The sequence below is a fragment of the Delphinapterus leucas genome, chromosome 14 (genome assembly GCF_059928025.1).
Source record: "Delphinapterus leucas isolate spDelLeu-1000000601 "Yukka" chromosome 14, BTC_Dleu_Yukka2, whole genome shotgun sequence".
NCBI classification, from domain to species: Eukaryota; Metazoa; Chordata; class Mammalia; order Artiodactyla; family Monodontidae; genus Delphinapterus; species Delphinapterus leucas.
Window position 1 is genome coordinate 28,130,433 of NC_143142.1, and position 22,047 is coordinate 28,152,479.

General features: G+C 42.6%; 2 protein-coding genes across 4 annotated transcripts in view; one reads left to right on the plus strand and one right to left on the minus strand.

Annotated features, from left to right (window-relative positions):
• Window positions 1-1,303: 1,303 nt before the first annotated feature.
• On the minus strand, window positions 1,304-18,676 carry PSMG2 (proteasome assembly chaperone 2). 2 transcript variants are annotated; one of them, XM_022551265.3, is made up of 7 exons: window positions 18,518-18,674; window positions 16,894-17,065; window positions 14,141-14,199; window positions 6,088-6,206; window positions 5,014-5,187; window positions 2,445-2,565; window positions 1,304-1,603 (listed from the first exon to the last, which is right to left on the minus strand). In XM_022551265.3, the coding sequence occupies exons 1-7, from the start codon at window positions 18,572-18,574 to the stop codon at window positions 1,511-1,513; spliced, it is 795 nt and encodes a 264-aa protein (XP_022406973.1). In that variant the 5' UTR covers window positions 18,575-18,674; the 3' UTR covers window positions 1,304-1,510. The 2 variants fall into 2 exon arrangements, with proteins under 2 accessions (XP_022406973.1, XP_089751016.1); XM_089894890.1 differs by lacking the exon at window positions 2,445-2,565 and having other exon boundaries at window positions 18,518-18,676.
• Window positions 18,677-18,825: 149 nt separating this feature from the next.
• Window positions 18,826-22,047, plus strand: part of CEP76 (centrosomal protein 76) — a 28,448-nt gene continuing 25,226 nt past the window's right edge. The window contains exons 1-4 of one of the 2 annotated variants that reach the window (XM_022551263.3): window positions 18,831-19,072; window positions 19,765-19,920; window positions 20,976-21,057; window positions 21,681-21,905. In XM_022551263.3, the coding sequence (XP_022406971.1) occupies window positions 19,010-19,072; window positions 19,765-19,920; window positions 20,976-21,057; window positions 21,681-21,905 (526 nt within the window). In that variant the 5' untranslated portion in view covers window positions 18,831-19,009. Of the gene's footprint in view, window positions 19,073-19,764; window positions 19,921-20,975; window positions 21,058-21,680; window positions 21,906-22,047 lie in introns of both variants that reach the window. The other variant, XM_089894910.1, reaches the window with a different exon arrangement.

A 22,047-nucleotide genomic window follows, 5' to 3' on the forward strand; every position in this document is an offset into this window, starting at 1 on the left:
AATTTCTCTGGGCTTGTGCATGTAATTTCCCAGTTCGAATTGCAGGTTTCTTTTTCAGGTGCTTGTCATCTCTTGCTCCCTGTGGTGTCCAAGGCTTGTTCTCTGGTGCTGCAGCAGCAAGGTGCCACTCTCCCCTTTGTCCTCAGCAGTCCCCAGGCATCCAAAGTATGCTGTCTCCCCATCAGCATCCTGAGTCAGGTGAGACAGATACTGGTCCCTCAACAGCCCTCTGAGAAGCTGGACTGTTGGACCCACACTTCATTCTTCTCTTTCCCTCCAATTGGGTGCCTTTGGACTGTGTAGAGATGTTGCTGGCCTGTCTGTGGCACTGCAGGCTCTCTGGGGCTGCAGCACACCACTCCTGCCACCCGCCAACTCCACCTTTGCTTTCAGTGGCCCCCCGGCATCTAAACTCTGCCAGTTTCGTCAGGGCTCCAAGTCAGTCGAGGCAGAAACCAGCCACTCCGGCCCTGCAAAAAGCCAACCCGTTGGATGCAGTCCCCTCTTCCCTACCCCTCCATTCCCCCAGAAGCCTCGAGCTGGTGACTTTCTCCCAACATGCTGAGCTGTTGGCTTGAGGGAGGGACAGTTGTGGGTAAAGTGAAACCGCTCTTCTGTTTTCAGTGCAGCTGCTCTCAACTCTGGACTTGCCTGGGGAACTGGAACTCTTTAACTGGTTTCTGCTTCCCATAAAGGTATTTTGATTTGTAAGTGGTGTCTCTGTTGGGTCAAGGGCTAGGACTTCCTATCCCATCATCTGGCTGACATCCCGACCCGACAATAGTTTCCCAAAGGGAAACACATCAGGCTATAGAACCCAGAATAATTTATCAGAAATAAATCATCTACTGAGTGCTATGGAGTAGGGTGTACCCCTTAATATTATAAGCCCTCGTTTTACAGATGAGAAAGCCAAGGCACAGACGTAACACAACAAAATAGCAGGTAAAAAGTGACTGGTATGTAGTAGGCACTCAAAAATGAAAACCTTTTCTCTTAAACTCTTTTGAGATCGGGAAATTATTCTGGATGGAGGAAGGAGCCATGAGCCAATGAATGCTGCAGCTTCTAGAAGCTGGAAAGGGGTAGGAAACGGATTCTTCCAAGACCCTCCAGAGAAAACGCAGCCCTGCCAGCACCTTGACTTAGCCCAGTGAGACCTATTCTGGAATTCTGACTTCCAGAATTCTAAGATAATAGATTTATTTTGTCTTAAGCCACTAAGTTTCTGGTAATTTGTTACAGCAGACATAGGAAACTAATATAGAAGTCTGAGTTAAAAAAAAAATACATTCAGATAAAATTACTTAGGAAACACTTTATTGCACAAAATTTACATCTGTTGTATATGATGAAAAGCATGGCAAAAACAACCTTTTGTTAATCCATTTTTCTTTGCGATTTTTCTGTGAAAAGTAAAGATTTCCTAATACATTCTTTTTATATAGTTGTTTAACAGTTGTGTTGGTAGTAAGTGTCTTGGGACATAAGGTATAAAACTGAAAACGGATCAGAAAAGTGCAGGGGGAAGACCACTGCCAAAGAGTAACCTCCAGGAACTCGGCATTTTCCATGGCAAGGCAGACGCTGAGGGGTCAACACACTGCAATTGAAGAACAGAATATTGTAATCCTTCAACTTTATCACTAAATCTCCTTTTAACACGTATTATAAATCTCTCCCTTTGTTGTTGTTGTTCCTTTTGGTTTTGACACTTCTAGCTGTGATTTATTGTAAGGAAAAAACAAAGTAATACATTTCTGTGTCTTTATATCAGCTGAAGATAAATTTCCTCAATTTCCAAGCCATAAAGATACGAACCAGAAAGGCTATAAATAGAGTCCATGGAGCAAAATCAAATTCAAAAGAAACAGTGGTTAAAAAAAAAAAATCAATGCTGTGTGATTTGTATCAATTTGTTCTTCAAAAAAGCATGAATTAAAAAGACAGTCACCTACCTTGTAAAGTAGGCTTAGGTTACTTTTGTTATGCCTAAAGGCTAACTGATTTCCCTGGGTGTCATGCTCTTATTTCATAATAGAGAAAAGTATTTTAATTATAATGCATATTGATAGCTAAAGTACTGCTCACAAAGCTATACCTTTTGCTTAGAAAAAAAAAAAGAAAAACCTGAATTCCAAAGAGGACTTGTTTATCCTTATAAAAAGCTGCCTGGTATAATTAATGCAACACTAAGAATGAATACAACGAAGTATTTAAGATTTTCCTTTTTTTTTGAAAATCAGCCTTAATGAAACAACTGCAGACAACAGGTTGCTTAGCTGTCTTCTTTTGAAAAGTTCAGCTAACTTAAATTTTATATGAAGATGTCTAAATTTAACATAAACTTTCACTTATTTGGTCTACTTATATAGTATGTAAAAATGCAAGTTTATGAATACATAACCAGAGAAATCAGAGACTTAAGCTTTGGTGAAACTTACACATGGTTTGATTATCTGAAGCCATTCATTAAGATATTCAACAAGACCTAACGCATCTGGGATATTGTCTCCTTCCGAAACGAATTTCAGCAGAATCACCATTGGGATTTCTTTAGAACAGCTACAACAATTAAAAAGAATAATTAGATATTCTTCTACTGATACAAGATGATGGTTCCAGTGTGCCTGTTTTTATAGCTGAGATAATCTGCCAGGTTTTAGGCAAGGAGACGCCACATCACAAGATCACTTATGTACCCTCTATTTGTAGGGACAAAACTAGGAACAATGTAACACCCACCCTGGGCACATGAATGTTCCTGCCCCACACCAAGATCTGCACTGGAAAATTAAAAGAACATCAATTTTGTGAGAAATATCTGTAAATACCATGAATTTTAAAGCTACAAATGGTAAAGTTGCAGTATCTTGCAGATACAAACATTTAATTCAAAATGTTTAATTCAAAACAGAAAACAGAATTTAATTCAAAACAGAAAACAGACCAAGAAATTAGTAGTGGTAGTTTCTTCTGGGTGACAGAACTGAGTATTTAAAATTATTGTTTCTTTTGACTATTCTACATTTTCAAAATGTTCTATGAGGAACATGTCTTTCATAGTATTTTGTCTAGTGTTGCTAACTTTGTGGGCAAAGTTAACAGCTGCCCAGAGGTTGTTCTCTGCCCTCACGGTGTCACCCTATACTTGTGAGCTCAGGGTTGAGGAGGGTTCAGGCAGGCCCCAGGGCTCTTCCCCCAGCAGCTGTGCCCCTCTGGTTCTCTGCCTCATACTCTCCAGCTGTGTCAGCCACCCCAACTCTGGTTTCCAGTCCCCTCGACTTAGCAAGACGGCTGCACTCTGCCTGGGTGCCCCCACCCCATGCTGCAGTCCAGCAGGAAGCTGGGGCAATAGCAGGACTCAACTGCTTTCTCCCAGGCTTCACAGCTGTGTGCTGCATGGTGTCCAATGTCTGATGAACAGTTGTTTCATTAATGTTGTCCAGTTTCCAATTGTTTATGGCAGGAGGGCAAGTCTGCTATCAGCTACTCTGACATGGTCAGAAGCAAAGCTAGGAGACTGACTTGCAAAGAAGCAAGAAGTCAGTTTGAAGGGGCAGAGTGCGGGGGCAGTGCAAAGAGAGCAGAATCCCCCTCCCCCTGCGGAGAAGGGCGAGACCAGCAAGGACAAACAGGAAGCGACTTGGGGCCGACTCTGGCAAACCGGGCAGGTTGTTGCAAAGGAGACAAGAGGAGAAAAGGAGAGGGAACAAAAGCAAGGAAGAATGCGACAGCTCTGGGGACACTGTGAGGGCCAGGAGGCCAGCATCTGTGCAGAGCGCACCCAGGGGGCCAGGCCAGAGGGGCCTGGAGGGCTCTGGATGGCACATTGTGGAGGATGAACCAGATTCCGCAAAAGGCAAGTAAAACTGCTGATGGATTTTTACTTAGGGAGTCTTGTGATCAGTTTTGCATTTTAGAAAGTTAATTCCAGCATTGCTGCTGAGGTGGTCAGGGCAGGTCAGAATGAGGCAGTAGGCGATCGATCAAGAGACCCTGACAGCAGCTGCTATGGCCTGGACTGTGTCCCTCCAGAGTCTACAAGTGGAAGCCTCACCCACAGGCGACTGTATCTGGAGGCAGGAGGTTTAGGAGGTAATTCAGTGAAAGGTCACAGGAGGGGGCCCTAATCCGATGGGACCATGGCCTTACAAGGAGAGAAGGAGCTCTCTCTCTGCTGCGTGAGGACACAGCCAGAGGTGGCCGTCTGCAGGCCAGGAAGAGGGCCCTCCCCAGAACCCGACCAGGCCAGCACCCTGACCTCCAGCCTCCAGAGCTGTGAGCAAACACATTTCTGTTCTTTAAGCCCCGCAGTCTATGGTCTGACAGAAGTGCAGGCCACGGGTGATGTGGCCTGAATGGAGTGAGAGAATGATTCAAAGCTGGTGGTTTGCAGGGCAGGTGTGGAGAATAACCAGGTGGCCAGGGCTTGTAGGCTGTGGTAAGAAAAGAGGTGAAATAATATACTATACTAAAGGGCATAAGCTAGACAGGGAAAGAAGTGAAAACACGAATGGAAGATAGACTACGAAAAAAAGAAAAGTTGAAGGAAATGATAGTTTTAATAAGAGCATAGATTTTCAGGTATAAAACAGGAGTTATTTAATGAGTACAGATCTTCTGTTTAGAACGATGACAAAGTTCTGAAAGTGGATGGTGGTGATGGGTACACAACAATGAATGTACTGAATGTCACTTAACTGTACACTTAAAAATGGTTAATTTAATGTTATGTACATCTCACCACCACCACCACTGCAAAGAGGACTGACTGCAGAGGTTGCACAGAATATGTATTAGGACCCCTAACATGACACACATAATAAAGCATTAAATATGGCTTTTCAGGAACCAATTCTATAACCACATTTCAATCTTTCCCCTGAATGTAACACGGTACCTATTTAACGAAGACATTTTCAGAGTTCCAGTAAGTACTCCAAACACTATCCCAGTTATCTTACTTTCATTTTCAGATAAGATGGGCAGCAAATATACAGGTAAGCTCACCCTTCGTCATAGAGTGTTTTTGTGATACCTCCTCCAGGAATACGGACACAAAACTCAGAATCGTCTATTTCAGGAATGCATGGGCTTTTTTCCATTTCTTCCCAGTTAAGGCTCTGTATTTTATTCTGAACACTTTTTTGCATGGAAGGTGTAAGTAGGTACCTGAAGGGAGTACTGGAAACAATCATATAATTAACTTAGGTACCTGAAGGGAGTACTGGAAACAATCATATAATTAACTAAAAACTCACAAATACGTACATTAAGACAATTAACAATTCTTTTAGCAAAAATTATCTTGTTCTCCATATATTCTGCTGCACAAAGCAAAACACGCGTTTCAGCAGTCTATGGAAGAGCAACATGTAAAAATATTGCTCTGACTTGCTATTTACAAACTTAGGGGAGAGCGGAGAGACAGGAAAACTTAACCCAAGGCCAGGCCAGCGTGAAGATGTCCACAGCCACGCTCCCACCAGGCCCACTGTGAGAATCCCAGAAACTAAGTCTAGTCTTGAAAGGTTACTCTTGGCTAATAATTTCATCAGAATTTTACAGGTGAAGAAATGATAATGCAATAAACTAGTTTAGATTTTTAAGTCTTGGATACTTTGTCTTCTACCTAAGAATTCAATCTGACATGCCTGGGAGCTATACTTAAAGGCAACTGTAGTTCTGCAAATACAAATGGTTGAATATATGGAAATAAATAGAAACATCAATCCAGTCTTTGAAAAATGATCAACCAATAAACATCAGGTACCCTTTCTCCTTTCCCTTCATCAGCTGAGGTTTGTGGTGCTGCCAGGCACGTGATACCACACAGCAGAGCACAGCCCCAGAACCATTCCCGCCTTTACCCTAGGATCCCAGTGCCGCAGCCCTGGGAATGTCAAGGGCCCGCCACCTCTATTCCTCCTCGCTCATGTTCTTTACCTCCTTCTTTCTAAATTCCAGGGAGGACAGGAAAGGATATGCATGGCTTTAAAATTTTATTTTAACCTTTTAATAGAGAAATCATCCTAATAACTGTATAAATCATAGCAAAATACTTTTCCAAAGACACAGACATACCTGCGGAGCTGGAGGTCATTACGGTGATACGAGTGGCTGCTTGAAAGAACAACAACTTTGGCACAGTTGCTGCTTTTCACCCAGAAAAGCAGTTTCTCACAGAATGACTTTGATTTATACTTTGTATACCATTGAAAGAATAAAACAAAAACAGAAAAGTTAGATCCTAGAGTTACAATAAGAGTAGTCTATATAGTATTTCACCCACGTTATGTGATGATATATAGTTTATATATACTAAAATTATAATTATTTTTATATCTACTTACCATCCTTAGACTGAAGGTGAAAGATGAGGAGCAATGATTATCTTTTTATTTTTATTTTTTAACATCTTTATTGGAGTAGAATTGCTTTACAATGGTGTGTTAGTTTCTGCTTTATAACAAAGTGAATCAGTTATACATATACATACATCCCCATATCTCCTCCCTCTTGCGTCTCCCTCCCACCCTCCCTATCCCACCCCTCAGGGTGGTCACAAAGCACTGAGCTGATCTCCCCGTGCTATATGGCTGCTTCCCACTAGCTATCTACTTTCCATTTGGTAGTGTATATATGTCCACACAACTCTCTCACTTTGTCCCAGCTTACTCTTCCCCCTCCCCGTATCCTCAAGTCCATTCTCAAGTAGGTCTTCGTCTTTATTCCCGTCTTGCCCCTACGTTCTTTGTGACCATTTTTTTGGTATTTTTAGATTCTATATATATGTGTTAGCATACAGTATTTGTTTTTCTGACTTACTCCACTCTGTATGACAGACTCTAGGTCTATCCACCTCACTACAAATGATTCAATTTTGTTTCTTTTTATGGCTGAGTAATATTCCATTGTATATATGTGCCACATCTTCTTTATCCATTCATCTGTCAATGGACACTTAGGTTGCTTCCAAGTCCTGGGTATTGAAAATAGAGCTGCATAGAACATTGTGGCACATGACTCTTTTGAATTATGGTTTTCTCAGGGTGTGTGTGTGTGTGTGTGTGTATATATATATATATATATATATATATAGTGGGATTGCTGGGTCGTATGGTAGTTCTATTTTTAGTTTAGTTTTTTTTTTTTTTTTGCGGTATGCAGGCCTCTCACTGTTATGGCCTCTCCCATTGCAGAGCACAGGCTCCGGAAGCGCAGGCTCAGCGGCCATGGCTCATGGGCCAAGCCGCTCTGTGGCATGTGGGATCTTCCTGGACTGGGGCACGAACCCGTGTCCCCTGCATCAGCAGAAGAACTCTCAACCACTGTGCCACCAGGGAAGTCCTATTTTTAGTTTTTTAAGGAACCTCCATACTGTTATCCATAGCAGCTGTATCAATTTACATTCCCACCAACAATGCAAGAGGGTTCCCTTTTCTCCACACCCTCTCCAGCACTTGTTGTTTGTAGATTTTTTGACGGTGGCCATTCTGATTGGTGTGAGGTGATACCTCATTGTAGTTTTGATTTGCATTTCTCTAAATGATTAGTGATGTTGAGCATCCTTTCATGTGTTTGTTGGCAATCTGTATATCTTCTTTGGAGAAATGTCTATTTCGGTCTTCTGCCCATTTTTGGATTGGATTTTTTTTTTGCTATTGAGCTACATGAGCTGCTTGTATATTTTGGAGATTAATGCTTTGTCAGTTGCTTCCTTTGCAAATATCTTCTCCCATTCTGAGGTTTGTCTTTTCATCTTATGGTTTCCTTTGCTGTGCAAAAGCTTTTAACTTTCATTAGGTCCCATTTGTTTATTTTTGTTTTTATTTCCATTTCTCCAGGAGGTGGGTCAAAAAGGATCTGTTGTGATCTGTGTCATGGAGTGTTCTGCCTATGTTTTCCTCTAAGAGTTTTATAGTGTCTGGCCTTACATTTAGGTCTTTAATCCATTTTGAGTTTACTTTTGTGTATGGTGTTAGGGAATGTGCTAATTTCATTCTTTTACATGCAGCTGTCCAGTTTTCCCAGCACCACTTACTGAAGAGGCTGTTCACTGTATATTCTTGCCTCCTTTATCAAAGATAAGGTGACCATAGGTGCATGGGTTTATCTCTGGGCTCTCTATCCTGTTCCGTTGATCTATATTTCTGTTTTTGTGCCAGTACCATACTGTCTTGATTACTGTAGCTTTCTAGTATAGTCTGAAGTCAGGGAGCCTGATTCCTCCAGCTCCATTTTTCCTTCTCAAGATTGCTTTGGCTATTCGGGGTCTTTTGTGTTTCCATACAAACTGAAATTTTTTGTTCCAGTTCTGTGAAAAATGCCATTGGTAGTTTGATAGGGATTGCACTGAATCTGTAGATTGCTTTGGGTAGTAGAGTCATTTTCACAATGTTGATTCTTCCAATCCAAGAACATGGTATATCTCTCCATATGTCTGTATCATCTTTAACTTCTTTCATCAGTGTCTTATAGTTTTCTGCATACAGGTGTTTTGTCTCCTTAGGTAGGTTTATTCCTAGGTATTTTATTCTTTTTGTTGCAATGGTAAATGGGAGTGTTTCCTTAATTTCTCTTTCAGATTTTTCATCATTAGTGTATAGGAATGCAAGAGATTTCTGTACATCAATTTTTTACCCTGCTACTTTACCAAATTCATTGATTGGCTCTAGTAGTTTTCTTGTAGCATCTCTAGGATTCTCTATGTATAGTATGTCATCTGCAAACAGTGACGGTTTTACTTCTTCTTTTCCGATTTGGATTCCTTCTTTTTCTTTTTCTTCTCTGATTGCTGTGGCTAAAATTTCCAAAACTATGTTGAATAATAGCGGTGAGAGTGGGCAACCTTGCCTTGTTCCTGATCTTAGTGGAAATGGTTTCAGTTTTTCACCACTGAGAATGATGTTGGCTGTGGGTTTGTCATATATGGCCTTTATTATGTTGAGGTAAGTTCCCTCTATGCCTACTTTCTGGAGGGTTTTTATCATAAACAGGTGTTGAATTTTGTCGAAACCGTTTCTGCATCTAATGAGATGATTATATGGTTTTTCTCCTTCAAATTGTTAACATGGTTTATCACATTGATTGATTTGCATATACTGAAGAATCCTTGCATTCCTGGGATAAACCCCACTTGATCACGGTGTATGATCCTTTTAATGTGCTGTTGGATTCTGTTTGCTAGTATTTTGTTCAGGACTTTTGCATCTATGTTCATCAGTGATATTGGCCTGTAGCTTTCTTTTTTTGTGGCATCTTTGTCTGGTTTTGGTATCAGGGTGATGGTGGCCTCGTAGAATGAGTTTGGGAGTGTTCCTCCCTCTGCTATATTTTCTAAGAGTTTGCGAAGGATAGGTGTTAGCTCTTCTCTAAATGTGTAATAGAATTCGCCTGTGAAGCCATCTGGTCCTGGGCTTTTGTTTGTTGGAAGATTTTTAATGACAGTTTCAATTTCAGTGCTTGTAAGTGGTCTGTTTATATTTTCTATTACTTCCTGGTTCAGTCTCGGAAGGTTGTGCTTTTCTAAGAATTTGTCCATTTCTTCCAGGTTGTCCCTTTTATTGGCATATAGGTGCTTTTAGTAATCTCTCATGAGCAACCAAACCAAAAAACAAATCCACCAATGATAACAAGCGCTAAAAACTATACTAAAAAAAAACCCCAAAACCAAAAAATGCTGTCAGAACCCTAGGACAAATGGCAAAAGCAAAGCTATACAGACAAAATCACACAAAGAAGCATACACATACGCACTCACAAAAAGAGAAAAAGGAAAAAAAATATATATATATATATAAAAATAAAAAAAGAGAGCAACCAAATCAATAAATAAATCTACCAATGATAAGCTCTAAATACTAAACTAAGATAAACATAAAACCAGAAACAAATTAGATGCAGAAAGCAAACTGCAAGTCTACAGTTGCTACCAAAGTCCACTGCTTCAATTTTGGGATGATTCGTTGTCTATTCAGGTATTCCAGAGATGCAGGGTACATCAAGTTGATTGTGGAGATTTAATCCACTGCTCCTGAGGCTGCTGGGAGAGATTTCCCTTTCTCTTCTTTGTTCACACAGCTCCTGGGGTTCAGCTTTGGGTTTGGCCCTGCTTCTGCGTGTAGGTTGTGTGAGGGCATCTCTTCCCCACCCAAATAGGACAGGGTTAAAGAAGTGGCTGCTTAGGGGGCTCTGGCTCACTCAAGCCGGGGAGAGGGAGGGGTACGTAATGTGGGGCGAGCCTGTGGTGGCAGAGGCTGGCGTGACGTTGTAACAGCCTGAGGCATGCCATGTGTTCTCCCGGGGAAGCTGTCCCTGGATCAAAGGACTCTGGCAGTGGTGGGTCGCACAGGCTCCCGGGAGGGGAGGTGTGGATAGTGACCTGTGCTTGCACACAGGCTTCTTGGTGGCTGCAGCAGCAGCCTTAGCATCTCATGCCTGTCTCTGGGGACTGCACTGATAGACGCGGCTCACGCCCATCTCTGGAGGTTGTTTAGGTGGTGCTCTGAATCCCCTCTCCTTGTGCATCCCAAAACAATGGTCTCTTGCATTTTAAGCAGGTCCAGAGTTTTCCCTGGACTCCCTCCCTGTTAGCTGTGGCACACTAACCCCCTTCAGGCTGTCTTCACGCAGCCAACCCCAGCCCTCTCCCTGGGATCTGACCTCCGATGCCCGAGCCTCAGCTCCCAGCCCCCATGTGCCCCGTCGGGTGAGCAGACAAGCCTCTCGGGCTGGTGAGTGCTGGTTGGCACCGATCCTCAGTGCGGGAATCTCTCCACTTTGCCCTCTGCACCCCTCTTGCTGCGCTCTCCTGTGTGGCTCCAAAGCTTCCCCCCAGCCACCCCCCGTCTCTGCCAGTGAAGGGGCTTCCTAGTGTGTGGAAACTTTTCCTCCTTCACAGCTCCCTCCTAGAGGTGCAGGTCTCGTCCCTATTCTTTTGTCTCTGTTTTTCCTTTTTTCTTTTGCTCTACCCAGGTACATGGGGAGTTTCTTGCCTTTTGGGAAGTCTGAGGTCTTCTGCCAGCGTTCAGTAGGTGTTCTGTAGTTGTTCCACATGTAGATGTAGTGATGTAGTTTTGATGTATTTGTGCGGAGGAAGGTGATCACCACGTCTTACTCCTCCACCATCTTGAAGGCACCCCACAATGACTATTTATTTTATCTTTACAACTAGAGATAAGGTAAGTGTGAGGAATCTAGATTTCAGTTTCCTGGTTCTGTACTTCAGTGATCTGTTGTTACTCAAAAACCACCACGTGGTTATCTATGAGACGTTCTTGCCAGAAATTTCTGCCCTAAATCTGATAAGAAACAGTTAGGTGAATCCAGAAGGCTGAACATCTGGCCTGGGTCCCTCAGAGGAGTCAATATTGTGAATCACAGAAAGAGGAGGGCAGCTCTACACTGAACACCAACTGAAAAGATATAACAGCCTAAGGCAACACACAAACCTTGCCTGGATCCAGAATTGAAGGATATTTGGGGAACAACTGGGGAATTTGAATATGCCGAATGCTAGTACTTAATAATTCACTGAATGCTGACTTTCTAGGTGTGTGGCAGTGTTGTGGTTGTGAGGTTGTGTGTGAAGGAGAGTCTCCTTCTTGTATGGAGTGAGCAGTATGATGTCAGCAGCCTCTTTTTGGACTGTTTGGCAGGAGGAAACTGCGTGTACTTGCGCAAAGAGAATCAAGCAGGTGTGGCAAGATGTGAACAGATGACTGATCTGGGATCTGGGTCATAAAATTTGGGGGGAAAACCCATTTTATGGAAACTCTTTTCAGAGACTGTTAATAAAATAATTATTCAATAAAATTTAAAATGCAGGTAAGAAATGGCTACCTTTCAAAAACAGAAGGACAGTTTGTGTCGTGGTTAAGAGAGGCCAGCTCCAGAGACAGGCTGCCGGGTCTAGAATGCTGGCTCCACCCATGAACCACATGGCTTGAGCAAGCTGCCTGAGCTTCTGTGTTTCCGATTTCTCACTTGTAAAATTAAGATAATTAGCATCTGCCTCCTAGGATTGTTGTGAGGACTGAGTAGAGCAACATGTTTGAAGTATTTAGAGTATTATTGGTGCAAAGAATCTATGCTCAAAAAATGTTTGCTACTTTGAAATCACTCTTTATTTACATCTATCAACAATTTCAGGGACTTCCCTGGTGGTGCAGTGGTTAAGAATCTGCCTGCCAATGCAGGGGACACGGGTTCGAGCCCTGGTCCGTGAAGATCCCACATGCTGTGGAGCAACTAAGCCCGTGCGCCACAACTACTGAGCCTGTGTTCTAGAGCCCGCAAGCCACAACTACTGAGCCTGTGTGCCGCAACTACCAAAGCCTGTGCGCCTAGAGCCCGTGCCCTGCAACGAGAAGCCACTGCAATGAGAAGCCGAGCAGCCCCCGCCCAAAGCCTGCGCACCGCAACCAAGAGTAGCTCCTGCTTGCCACTACTAGAGAAAGCCCACATGCAGCAACGAAGACCCAACACAGCCAATAAATAAATTAATTAATTAAAAAAAATTCATTTAGAAGTGTCTGAATTGTCCATCTTACTTCTCGAACTTACACTGATATTAGGAAGAGAACAAAAAAGCCACGTGGCACAATGTAAAACTGCTAGCAACTCTCACTGCCAAACTTTTTGTGTGATATTGTTAACTAAGGAAAGAGTAATAAATATTAAAATAACCATAGCTCCATTCATGATAGCCTCAAGCTGGAAAAAAATCAAATGCTCCATCAACAGTATGTGTAAATCATGGTTTATTTACATAACAGATTCATGCACAGAGGTGAGAAGGAAGTAACTACCTCTACCTGCAACAATGTGGAAGCACCTCGCAGACAGAATGTGGAGTAAAGGAGGCCAGACGTGAAGTGCACCCGTGAGATTCCGCTCCTACAACATGGTGACTGTGGGGGTGTGTGGAGGGGCCCCCGGGAAGGGGAGACCTTTCTGCCCCCCTGAACAGGTGGTACCTCAATCCACTCTACACCAAGGCTCTGTCTAGAAGCCGAGGATACAGGAGTGAATGACACCTTGTCACTTTTCTCAGGGAACTTCCATTCTATCAGGTGGGAAGTGAGGAGTCGTGAAGAAAACTAGCTCAGGATAAGACAAGAGAAAGGATGCTGGGGGGAGGCCTTTCTGATGAGGGACAGCTAAGCAAAGACTAAAGGAAGTGAGCCATTCAGGTGTCCAGTGGAGAAGTGGTCCAGGCAGAGAAACTACTGTGAGGACTGAGACAGGATGAGCTTAATGTGTTTGAACAGCACAGGGTGGCCAGTGTGGCTGGAGCAGGGCAAGCAAGAGGGGGAGCAAGGGACAGGCATGCAGGACAGCTGGACGTGGGGCCAGGGACAGAGCTGCCCCGCAGACACTCCATGGTAACCAAATGCTCTTTATGGCAGCTGCTCGCCACGCATGGCTGTGGAGAACTTGCAATGTGGCTACTGGGACAGAGGAACTGAATTTTTAATTTTACTTACTTTTAATGAATGAGTCAAAATTTAAACAGCTACATGTGTCTAGTGGCTGCCACATCAGAGATGTAGGGCCTGTCGGGCCGTGGTGAGGGCTGTGAACTCGCTTTGAGATGGGAAGCTACTGGCGGGTTTGGAAGGCAGAAGTGACATGCTTTGATTAAGATTTAAAGGATCATGGGTAGAGCTGTCTGCAGGGCGGGTGGTGCAGAAGCACAATCAGGGCATGAGGGAGGGGGTGGCTGGACTGGAGTGGTGGCAGCGGAAGACGAAAGAAGTTGGATTCAGAAAATATTTTCATATATATATAATTTTTATGTAGATGCCACTGGTTTGAAATGTAACTCAAATAGAATAAACCTGTAATATTTATATGCTTAAAGTTTTTCACCAATGCTACCTGAATCGGGAATATATAAGACCCAAGCTATATGTCCCAATTCCTTTCAATATATTCATGAAACAATACTAACAACTCTGAAATTTTATGAGTATTTCTCTATAGAATCAGACCTTGCTTAACTGTATAAACATAAACAAAGAAATGACTTTTGATGTCTTAATGACTTTTGATGTCTTAATGATAATGACTCAGCATTTTCTCATTATATTGCACTTTAATAAACTTAAGAAGGCAAAAATAACATACTAACCTTAATAAAAATGGATCTTAACTGAAGAGCCACTAGTTTCTTTGAAGGCGATGCATACACTGCAAGTCCAAGAAAATGAAACCAAATGACAGTTAAATTGAAGGAGTCATACAAGTGAAGTTATAATGATAAAAAGCTGAACTAGGAGAACTTCTGTATCTAAATGTTTTCAATAGTTAAAATATAGAACATATGCACTATATCATTTAGTTAAAACAAAACACTTTAATACCTCAGAATTCACCTGTGGGCTTTATTCTACAGAATACATTCAGTGCTGAAAAGTTAACTGTAAGAAAATTATCAAAAATTATTTCTCTTCTTTGACTGTAAATCCAGAGAAGTATTCCCCTGGAAATTTCTAGCATTATGACAAATGACATCATTCTTAAGACCGTTTTTGGTTTCTGATATTCTTTCCTCTTTTCTCTAGAGAACAGCAACAGTCATTGGGATTAGAACAAGGAAGAATAAAATGCAGCGAATGTTAGCTGTGTAATAAAATACCTGCAACAGGTACATGTGTTCTTTAGGAGTTTTTGAAAGACCTGAAATAACATGCAAAAATTTTTGTGAGTCAACGTGTGTGAATTTTTTCTGCAAAAAGGATCCACAATTTTCATCAGATTCTACAAGGGGCCCACTTTACTGATGCTTAAGAGGTCCTGCCCAACTTCACCTCCAAGAATAAGACGCTCCAAAATGACCCAAGGACAAAATACAGAGTGCCTGAGGACACGTGATTAGGCCACTGTGCCAAGGGCTAAGCTTTCAGTTACTGTAAAAAGATTACAAATAATCCTAGACTTGGGCACAGCCTTCGGTGGATCACGTCTCTCCTGTTATACAGGTCTTTTCAGGGTTGTCTCATTGGACTGGTGCACGTGGGGTGGCCACGGCTGTGCTCCATCAGCGAGTCTGCTGACCACCAGGTATGTGTGGGGCAAAGGAGGCTAGAGCAGGTCTAGGAATTAGGGAAAAGGGCAGGCTGAGCTTTAAAATATAAGATGTACCACTTTCTACAACAGCAACACTTGTGTTCTCCACCAGTGTATCACGAAGGTCTTTTTTTGTTGTTAAGACCCTGTTTTCCAGATCCTTTTTCTTGTCAGGTGATGTAACATCGCCTTTCTCGTATTCTGGCTAAAATATTTAGCTTTTAAACAATCAAGCCTTTATTCCTAACTCCAGTTTCAGAAAATACAGAAACTAGAGGAACGTGGCAAATGACACCACAGGAAGCAATCAGACAAACGTAGAAGGTGGGACGTTCTATAGGACAATGTGTCCAGTTTTTTCCTTCAATAAATCAGTTTTGCAAAGAAGGAAAAGAGATTATGCAGGGTAAGAGATTTCAAAGGCACGATAATCAGAAGTACTATGGCCTGGTCTGGACAAACTAACTTTAAAGGACAGTTTTGGGTAAACTGGGCCTCTCTGAATATGGATAGGGTATAGGAAGATATTGCTAATTTTGTTAAATGCAATGGTGTTTTAGCTATGTAAGAAAATGTACTATAAGGGGTGCATACTTACATATTTGGGGGTGGAATATTGTGATGTCTATAATTTATTTCAAAAAGACACCTCATCTTAAAAAATAAAAAAGTGGATTAAAGAACTGTCTCCAACGGACCTGCTGCCAGTTTGTGTCAGAGGAAAAAGCCAGTGGGTCTTCTGCTGGAGTGAAGGTGCATTAGCAGGTGACGGGGAGGCAGGTCTCTGGGTCAGGCTGCCTCGATTAATCATGGGACCATGATTCCCTGTGCACTGGTTCCCTGATCTATAAAACCACCCATGGAGTAGTTGTGAGCATGAAGTGAATTAACACATGTAAATGCACAGTGTTCAGCTCAGAGGAGATACTCAACAAATGACAGTTGTTATCATTAGTCTAAATATAGAAATTCTAGTTCTACCATTTATAGTCCTTTGTCCTTCAAGGCAATAATTGAAATTATCTAGTGTTAATAAAACCATCTTTCTAAAGTGTATCTCATTATTGCAAGCTCATGACATGGTTAGGAAGACTGACAAAACCCAAAATGCTTCCTCACTTGTTTCTCGGTCCACCTACGGTCTTTCATGCTCCTCTGTCACCTTTGGCTTCTAAACCGAAGACTGAGAGGCCAAGGCAGCAGCTGCCCATCACGCGAAGTAACTGGAGGCTCCTTTGTTTTCCTCTCCTCCCGAGGGGCAGTCTCATCATGAACACAGTGATTGGGGGCTGTAAACTGTGTGCCCCAACTAACCCAGCTTGACAGTCCAACGAGGAACTGTGGAGATGTACGGCGTGGGAAGAGCCCACACCCACTGCAGTGTTAGGAAACTCGGCCTCTCTGAGCCTCGTCAGTGTTACAACGGATTCTACAACGTGACAGGATGGCAGAGGCCTGTGTGAGGTAGCGTATATTAAACATACGGGACTGAGCCCAGTGGAATTCTCTCTCCCTGATATTAGTGATGCTTACCCATGCCAGTAAGGAGAGAAAATAAAACTGAGGATAAAAGGGGAAAAACCCCACGTTAAACAAATAGGTATCTCAAATTCCATCCAAGGATACAAATACAGCCACATCTCTCAAGGGAGCTGCCATTTAGGAAAGGCTAAGGCCTAAACCAGGGTGTATGCAGGAGAGGAAAACACAGTGTCCTGAACTCTGCACAGAGCCGGTGCCAGGCGCTGCAGGACATACTGAGAGGGTCTGGTTCTGATTTAAAACAACTCTACCTTGTAGGAGAATATAACACACCTTCAGCATTTATACTGAGTTCTGTTGAATTTTCTTCTGCAGTTGCATATGGATTGTTTCCAACCATCGGCACAAGACAATCAGTATAGAAGTAACCAATCTTATACATATTCAGTGTAGAAATAATCAGATCTATTGCAAGCTGGCCAACATTTCCAACAGATACTGCTGGCTGAAACAGTAAAATAATGTATTCATTAAGTCAACCAAATTAGCAGCACTTTAAAAAGTTTAGTCAGAAGACAACAATCACAGCACTGGTACTGCACGCTTACACTCAGGTGAATCACAGCTGGATTCTGACCCCTTCATTAGCTCCACCTTTCAGACTACTGATTGAACATTTACTAAATACCCCAATGGAATGAATCTTCCATTTCTTCAACCTAACATGGCTTCCCTCTTCACCACTCCACTGTCAAGGGTACCACTAGTATCTTTTGGACATTACTTTCTCTATGACATTTTTCTTTTTCTTTTTTTTTTTGCCAGGTATCTCCTGCAAAAACACTTCTTGTCTTTTGTGATTAATAAATATTTTTCAGGGAGATACTTTGAAATGAAGTCAAATTTCCTTCCTCAGTACACTATCACATGCTAATTTAAGCATTTATTGACATTTTATTTCTTTTTTGGCCACGCAGCATGTGAGACCTTAGTTCCTGGACCAGGGATCAAACCCGTGCCCCCTGCAGTGGAAGGGTGAAGTCCTAACCACTGGACCACCAGGGAAGTCCCCATTAATATTTCTTGTGTGCACTATTATGATGAAAATTATCAAAAAGTAACTTTTCTATTACCATCATCCTTTTTAAAAACTAAAATATAATTGACATATAACATTATATTAATTTCAGTTGTACAACATTGTGATTCGACATCTGTACATACTGCAATATGATCACCTCAACAGGTCTAGTTAGCAACCAACGTCACACAGTCAGAAAAACCTTTTTTTCTTGTGATGAGAACTTTTTAAGATCTACTCTGTTAACAACTTTCAAATGTACAATACAGTATTAACTATAGTCATCATGCTTCGAGTTACATCCCGGGACTTATTTTTGACTAGAGATTTGTACTTTTGACCCCCTTCTCCCATTTTATCCACCCCTGCTGGCAAGCACCAATCCATTCTCTGTATAAGTTTTTGTTTGTTTTTTTAATTCCAAATATGACGCTTTCCTTAAGAGGTCCTTGTGTCCCTCCCCATCCCAATAAATCCTAGGGCCTTTCTGTATCTTTTTCAACGTTCTAACCTTAGTTATATACATGTGTTTTCAACTAAACTGCAAAATCCTTGAGGACAAGAATCTAGTCTTTTTTGTCACATTTTGACACCACAGAACGCTCACTGAGTGAGCCAAAGTCTTTAGCAACCCGTCTGTAGTTTCCTGGCTAGTGACAACGATTCGCTAGCTTGAACCTGACTCCCGAACTAACTGAGAAAAGGTTTTCCAGGATGAAATGTAAAGCGAGTGGTCCGCACGACACTAGCTGAGCACAGGCCACTCCCCAGCACGTTTCGCTCTCAGCCACCAGGACTCGGGGCCGTAGACCCGCGCGCGTTCGGGGACCGCCGCTCGGACCCCCACCCCGCCCCCTCCCTCGAGGCCGGACTCACCATCAGGAGCGTGCACCCCGCGAGGTCGGGGACGGAGTCCCCGCAGGGGACGAACATGGTCTAGACGGCTGCTACAGCGGGAAAAGCCTGCGGCCGGAAATGCGGACGGGCGGTGCGCGGGGTCCTGCGAGGCCTTCGGCGCGGGGTTCTTCGAGGCCCACGGCACGGGGTCCTGAGGTGCCCGTGCCACCGCCTGACGAGGCGGCATGCGGCAGGGCCTGCGTGGAGGGGCGGTGGCAGGGGCGGCGCCGCAGGGAGCCGGCGGGCACCGCGCGGAGGCGGCGGGCGGGGCCGACCGGGGGGCGCCGGCCGAGATGACTGACAGGCGGCGCGGGGGCAGCCCGGCTGCCGTTTGGAAACAGCAGTTGGCGCCGCCAGGTTTCCCCGCCGGCCTGACGCGGCGGCCCGGGAGCGCGCGAGTCGAGCGGTCGCGGGCTCTCGCTCCGCCGCGGAGACGCTGCGGCGGCCGGGGAGCTCGAAGGGGAGCCCAGCATGTCGCTGCCTCCGGAGAAGGCGTCCGAGCTGAAGCAGCTCATCCACCAGCAGCTGAGCAAGGCGAGGCGGGGCGGGCGGCGGGGGCCGGGCTGGGGCGGGAGGCAAACCCCGCGGAGTCGCGTCGAGCACAGCTGTGGGGCCGCAGGCCGTCGCTTCACCGGGGAGGTGGCGGCGGAGGGGCTGCCGGTGCTCTGGAGTGGAAGTGTTGCTGGTCCTTGGGGCTCAGCTGGGGCCCCGCAGCAGCCGCCTCCCGCCCGCCGCGTGCCTGTGCCGAGTGTCGGCGTCTTTCAGCCCCGCCGTGGTCTTGACACGGCATTGTGTCCCCCCAGATTCATAAAGGGTCAGTCAGTTAACTCACGGTCACATCTAAAAAGTTGAAAGCTGACACTTAGTCTTTGATCGTCTCCTGCAGGTCTTTACTCTCAAAAAACTGGTTTCGGTTGAGTGTTATTTGTGGGGAAATGCTAGCAAAGGTAATAGATAACCAGTAGAGCTTATTTCTAGAATTCGTACTAAAAAATTCATCTTTAAAGGTTTTTTTCCTTTTAAAAACGTTTTCTTTATTCTCAGTGAATTTCGGTGACAATTTCACATTTATTGTTACTTTAGAGGTCTTTCTGAATTTAGTCTACACTCTCATTATGATTATTATTTTTGGGGGGGCGGGTCAGTATTTTAGAAAGAGGTTAGCTAGTTGGCAATCTTTGACTGATTTGTAACGTTGTAAGCCGTAATGCGAGTTTTCTGCATAGATGGATGTCCATGGCAGGATAAGAGAAATCCTTGCTGAGACCATACGGGAAGAACTGGCACCTGATCAACAACAGTTATCAACGGAAGATTTGATCAAAGCCCTTAGACGCCGGGGAATCATTGATGATGTGATGAAGGAACTTAATTTTGTTACTGTGAGTAATCTTTTAGAGGAAAAAATTTGAGAGTCTAAGTATATTCTTATGCTTACTGCTGCTCGTAGGGTCCATATTTGGGGGCTCTCCTTTTAGTAAAACTACTTTTTAAATAAGACCATTTTGTCTAGTAATATCCTTGTCTCAAGTATGAGCTACTCTACTCTTGAATGGAGCAGGTAGGATTATGCCTCAGTGAAATTGTAGTTATGGACCTGATTATTCCCTTTGCAGTGAGAGTTTTCTCTTGTTATTTTCTAGGTCTGTAACTTTAAGTATATTAGTCAAATTAGTTCACTCCAACCTAATTCTTTTTTACTAATATTCTATAATTTTTCTAGATTAAGCCTATTTTTAAAATAAACACATTCTTTTGGCACTATGTTTTCTAAGATGAACAAATTATCAGTTTCTTTAAGAAAATAATTGTCTGCATAAGAACCTTCAAATCTTTTCATACAAATAGGTCAGTAGTGAGGTGATAGCCTCTCAGTGCACAAATTAGTAAGTAGGTCTTCTTTTGAAACTGAGGCAATAATGAGAGACTGTGACCTCAATACCTAGGTAATATATTGTGAAAATTGGATGGACTTCATAATACACCAGGGAATAAGTGTTTTAGTACAGCATCCTTTTTTGGTTTTTGAGGTTTATAAACTCATTTGTTATAAAAATTGACCTAGTAACAGCTTCTGCTGTGTGAATGTGTCACTTCCTTATTAAAATCAGTTCTGGTCCTGGTGGAATCACAAGCCGGATGTTATATGAGGTTTGGAGAAAATTTAACCTTTTGTAAAGTGTTAAGAATTTGTTTTAGCATTCTGTGGACATGGCTTGAACATTAATTCCTTCGTGTTAGACTTTAGGAGTGACCAGTTGCATTACTGTTTTGGCAGGCTTTTCATTATTTTAACTATGCTAGGAAAGTAAGGACATTTTGAGGGGGTTTTATCCTATCTACTTTTGGTTCAGTTCTTAGTCCCATTATTGGCATTTCCTTGCTTAACTATAATTTTTGTTTTCTAATTTGTTTTGATTTTTTTCTGCCATTCTAGGATAATGTTGATCAAGAACTCCCTTCCTCTCCAAAACAACCTGTTGGCTTTACTGACAGACAATCAACGTTGTTAAAAAAAAGTATGTATATTTCTTTTTAACATTAATTTAGTTGTGGATAGTACTGCATATTGATGGGCTGTACTGTTTGGTATTTGATAGAAAACATTTCGATTTTTTTTTTCCAGAATGAGATACTTATATTTTTGTGATTAATCATCCAAAAAACTTAGATTCTATTTTGCATGAAGTATATCAGAAGATTTCATGTATAGCTGGGTGGAAGCAAAAACAGGACCACCTGTTTCTCATATTTTATTAATATATCTTATAAATTGTACAGCCTTGCTTTTTTAATGGCAATGTAATTATCTAACAAGTGTACTAGCTGAGTTGGTAATTGACTGAGTTGCTTTGTGGAGGTGAAGGAATGTTGAATAATCAACTAAAAAATAAAGGTATCCTAAACCTTGGCTCTGACTCCTTTCTAGCTGGGAGAAAGTAGCCAGAGTGTAAATTCAGAAAAAGATATCGTATTGGGTATCTTTTCTTCGCGGGGTACACAGGGGCCTGGTATCTAGTAAATATGTTACTCTTTATTTAGTCTTTGGTTTTATTTCTGTCAAGTTATTATTTCCTATTGTCTTGATCACATTGCTTAAGTTAATTGGCAGTTTCCTCATATATATTGCTACACTTTACAGCTAATATTGATCCAACACGGAGGTATCTTTACCTTCAGGTTTTGGGTGGAAAAGCTTTCTTGGAACATCTGCAAGAACCTGAGCCTTTACCAGGACAAGCTTGTTCAACCTTTACTTTATGTTTACATTTTCGAAACCAACGTTTTCGTTCTAAACCTGTTCCATGTGCCTGTGAACCAGATTTTCATGATGGCTTTTTACTTGAAGTACACAGAGAAAATTTAGGTAAGGAGCAATAATAAATTGCCATTTAATTTTGTAAATCTTCGTTAGGTTTTATTGCAGTACAACTTCTGCAATAAACAATTTCTGCTTAAGGAGAGATTTATAATGGATGAATCTCCCCGTCTTTTGTTTTATTTTTTTT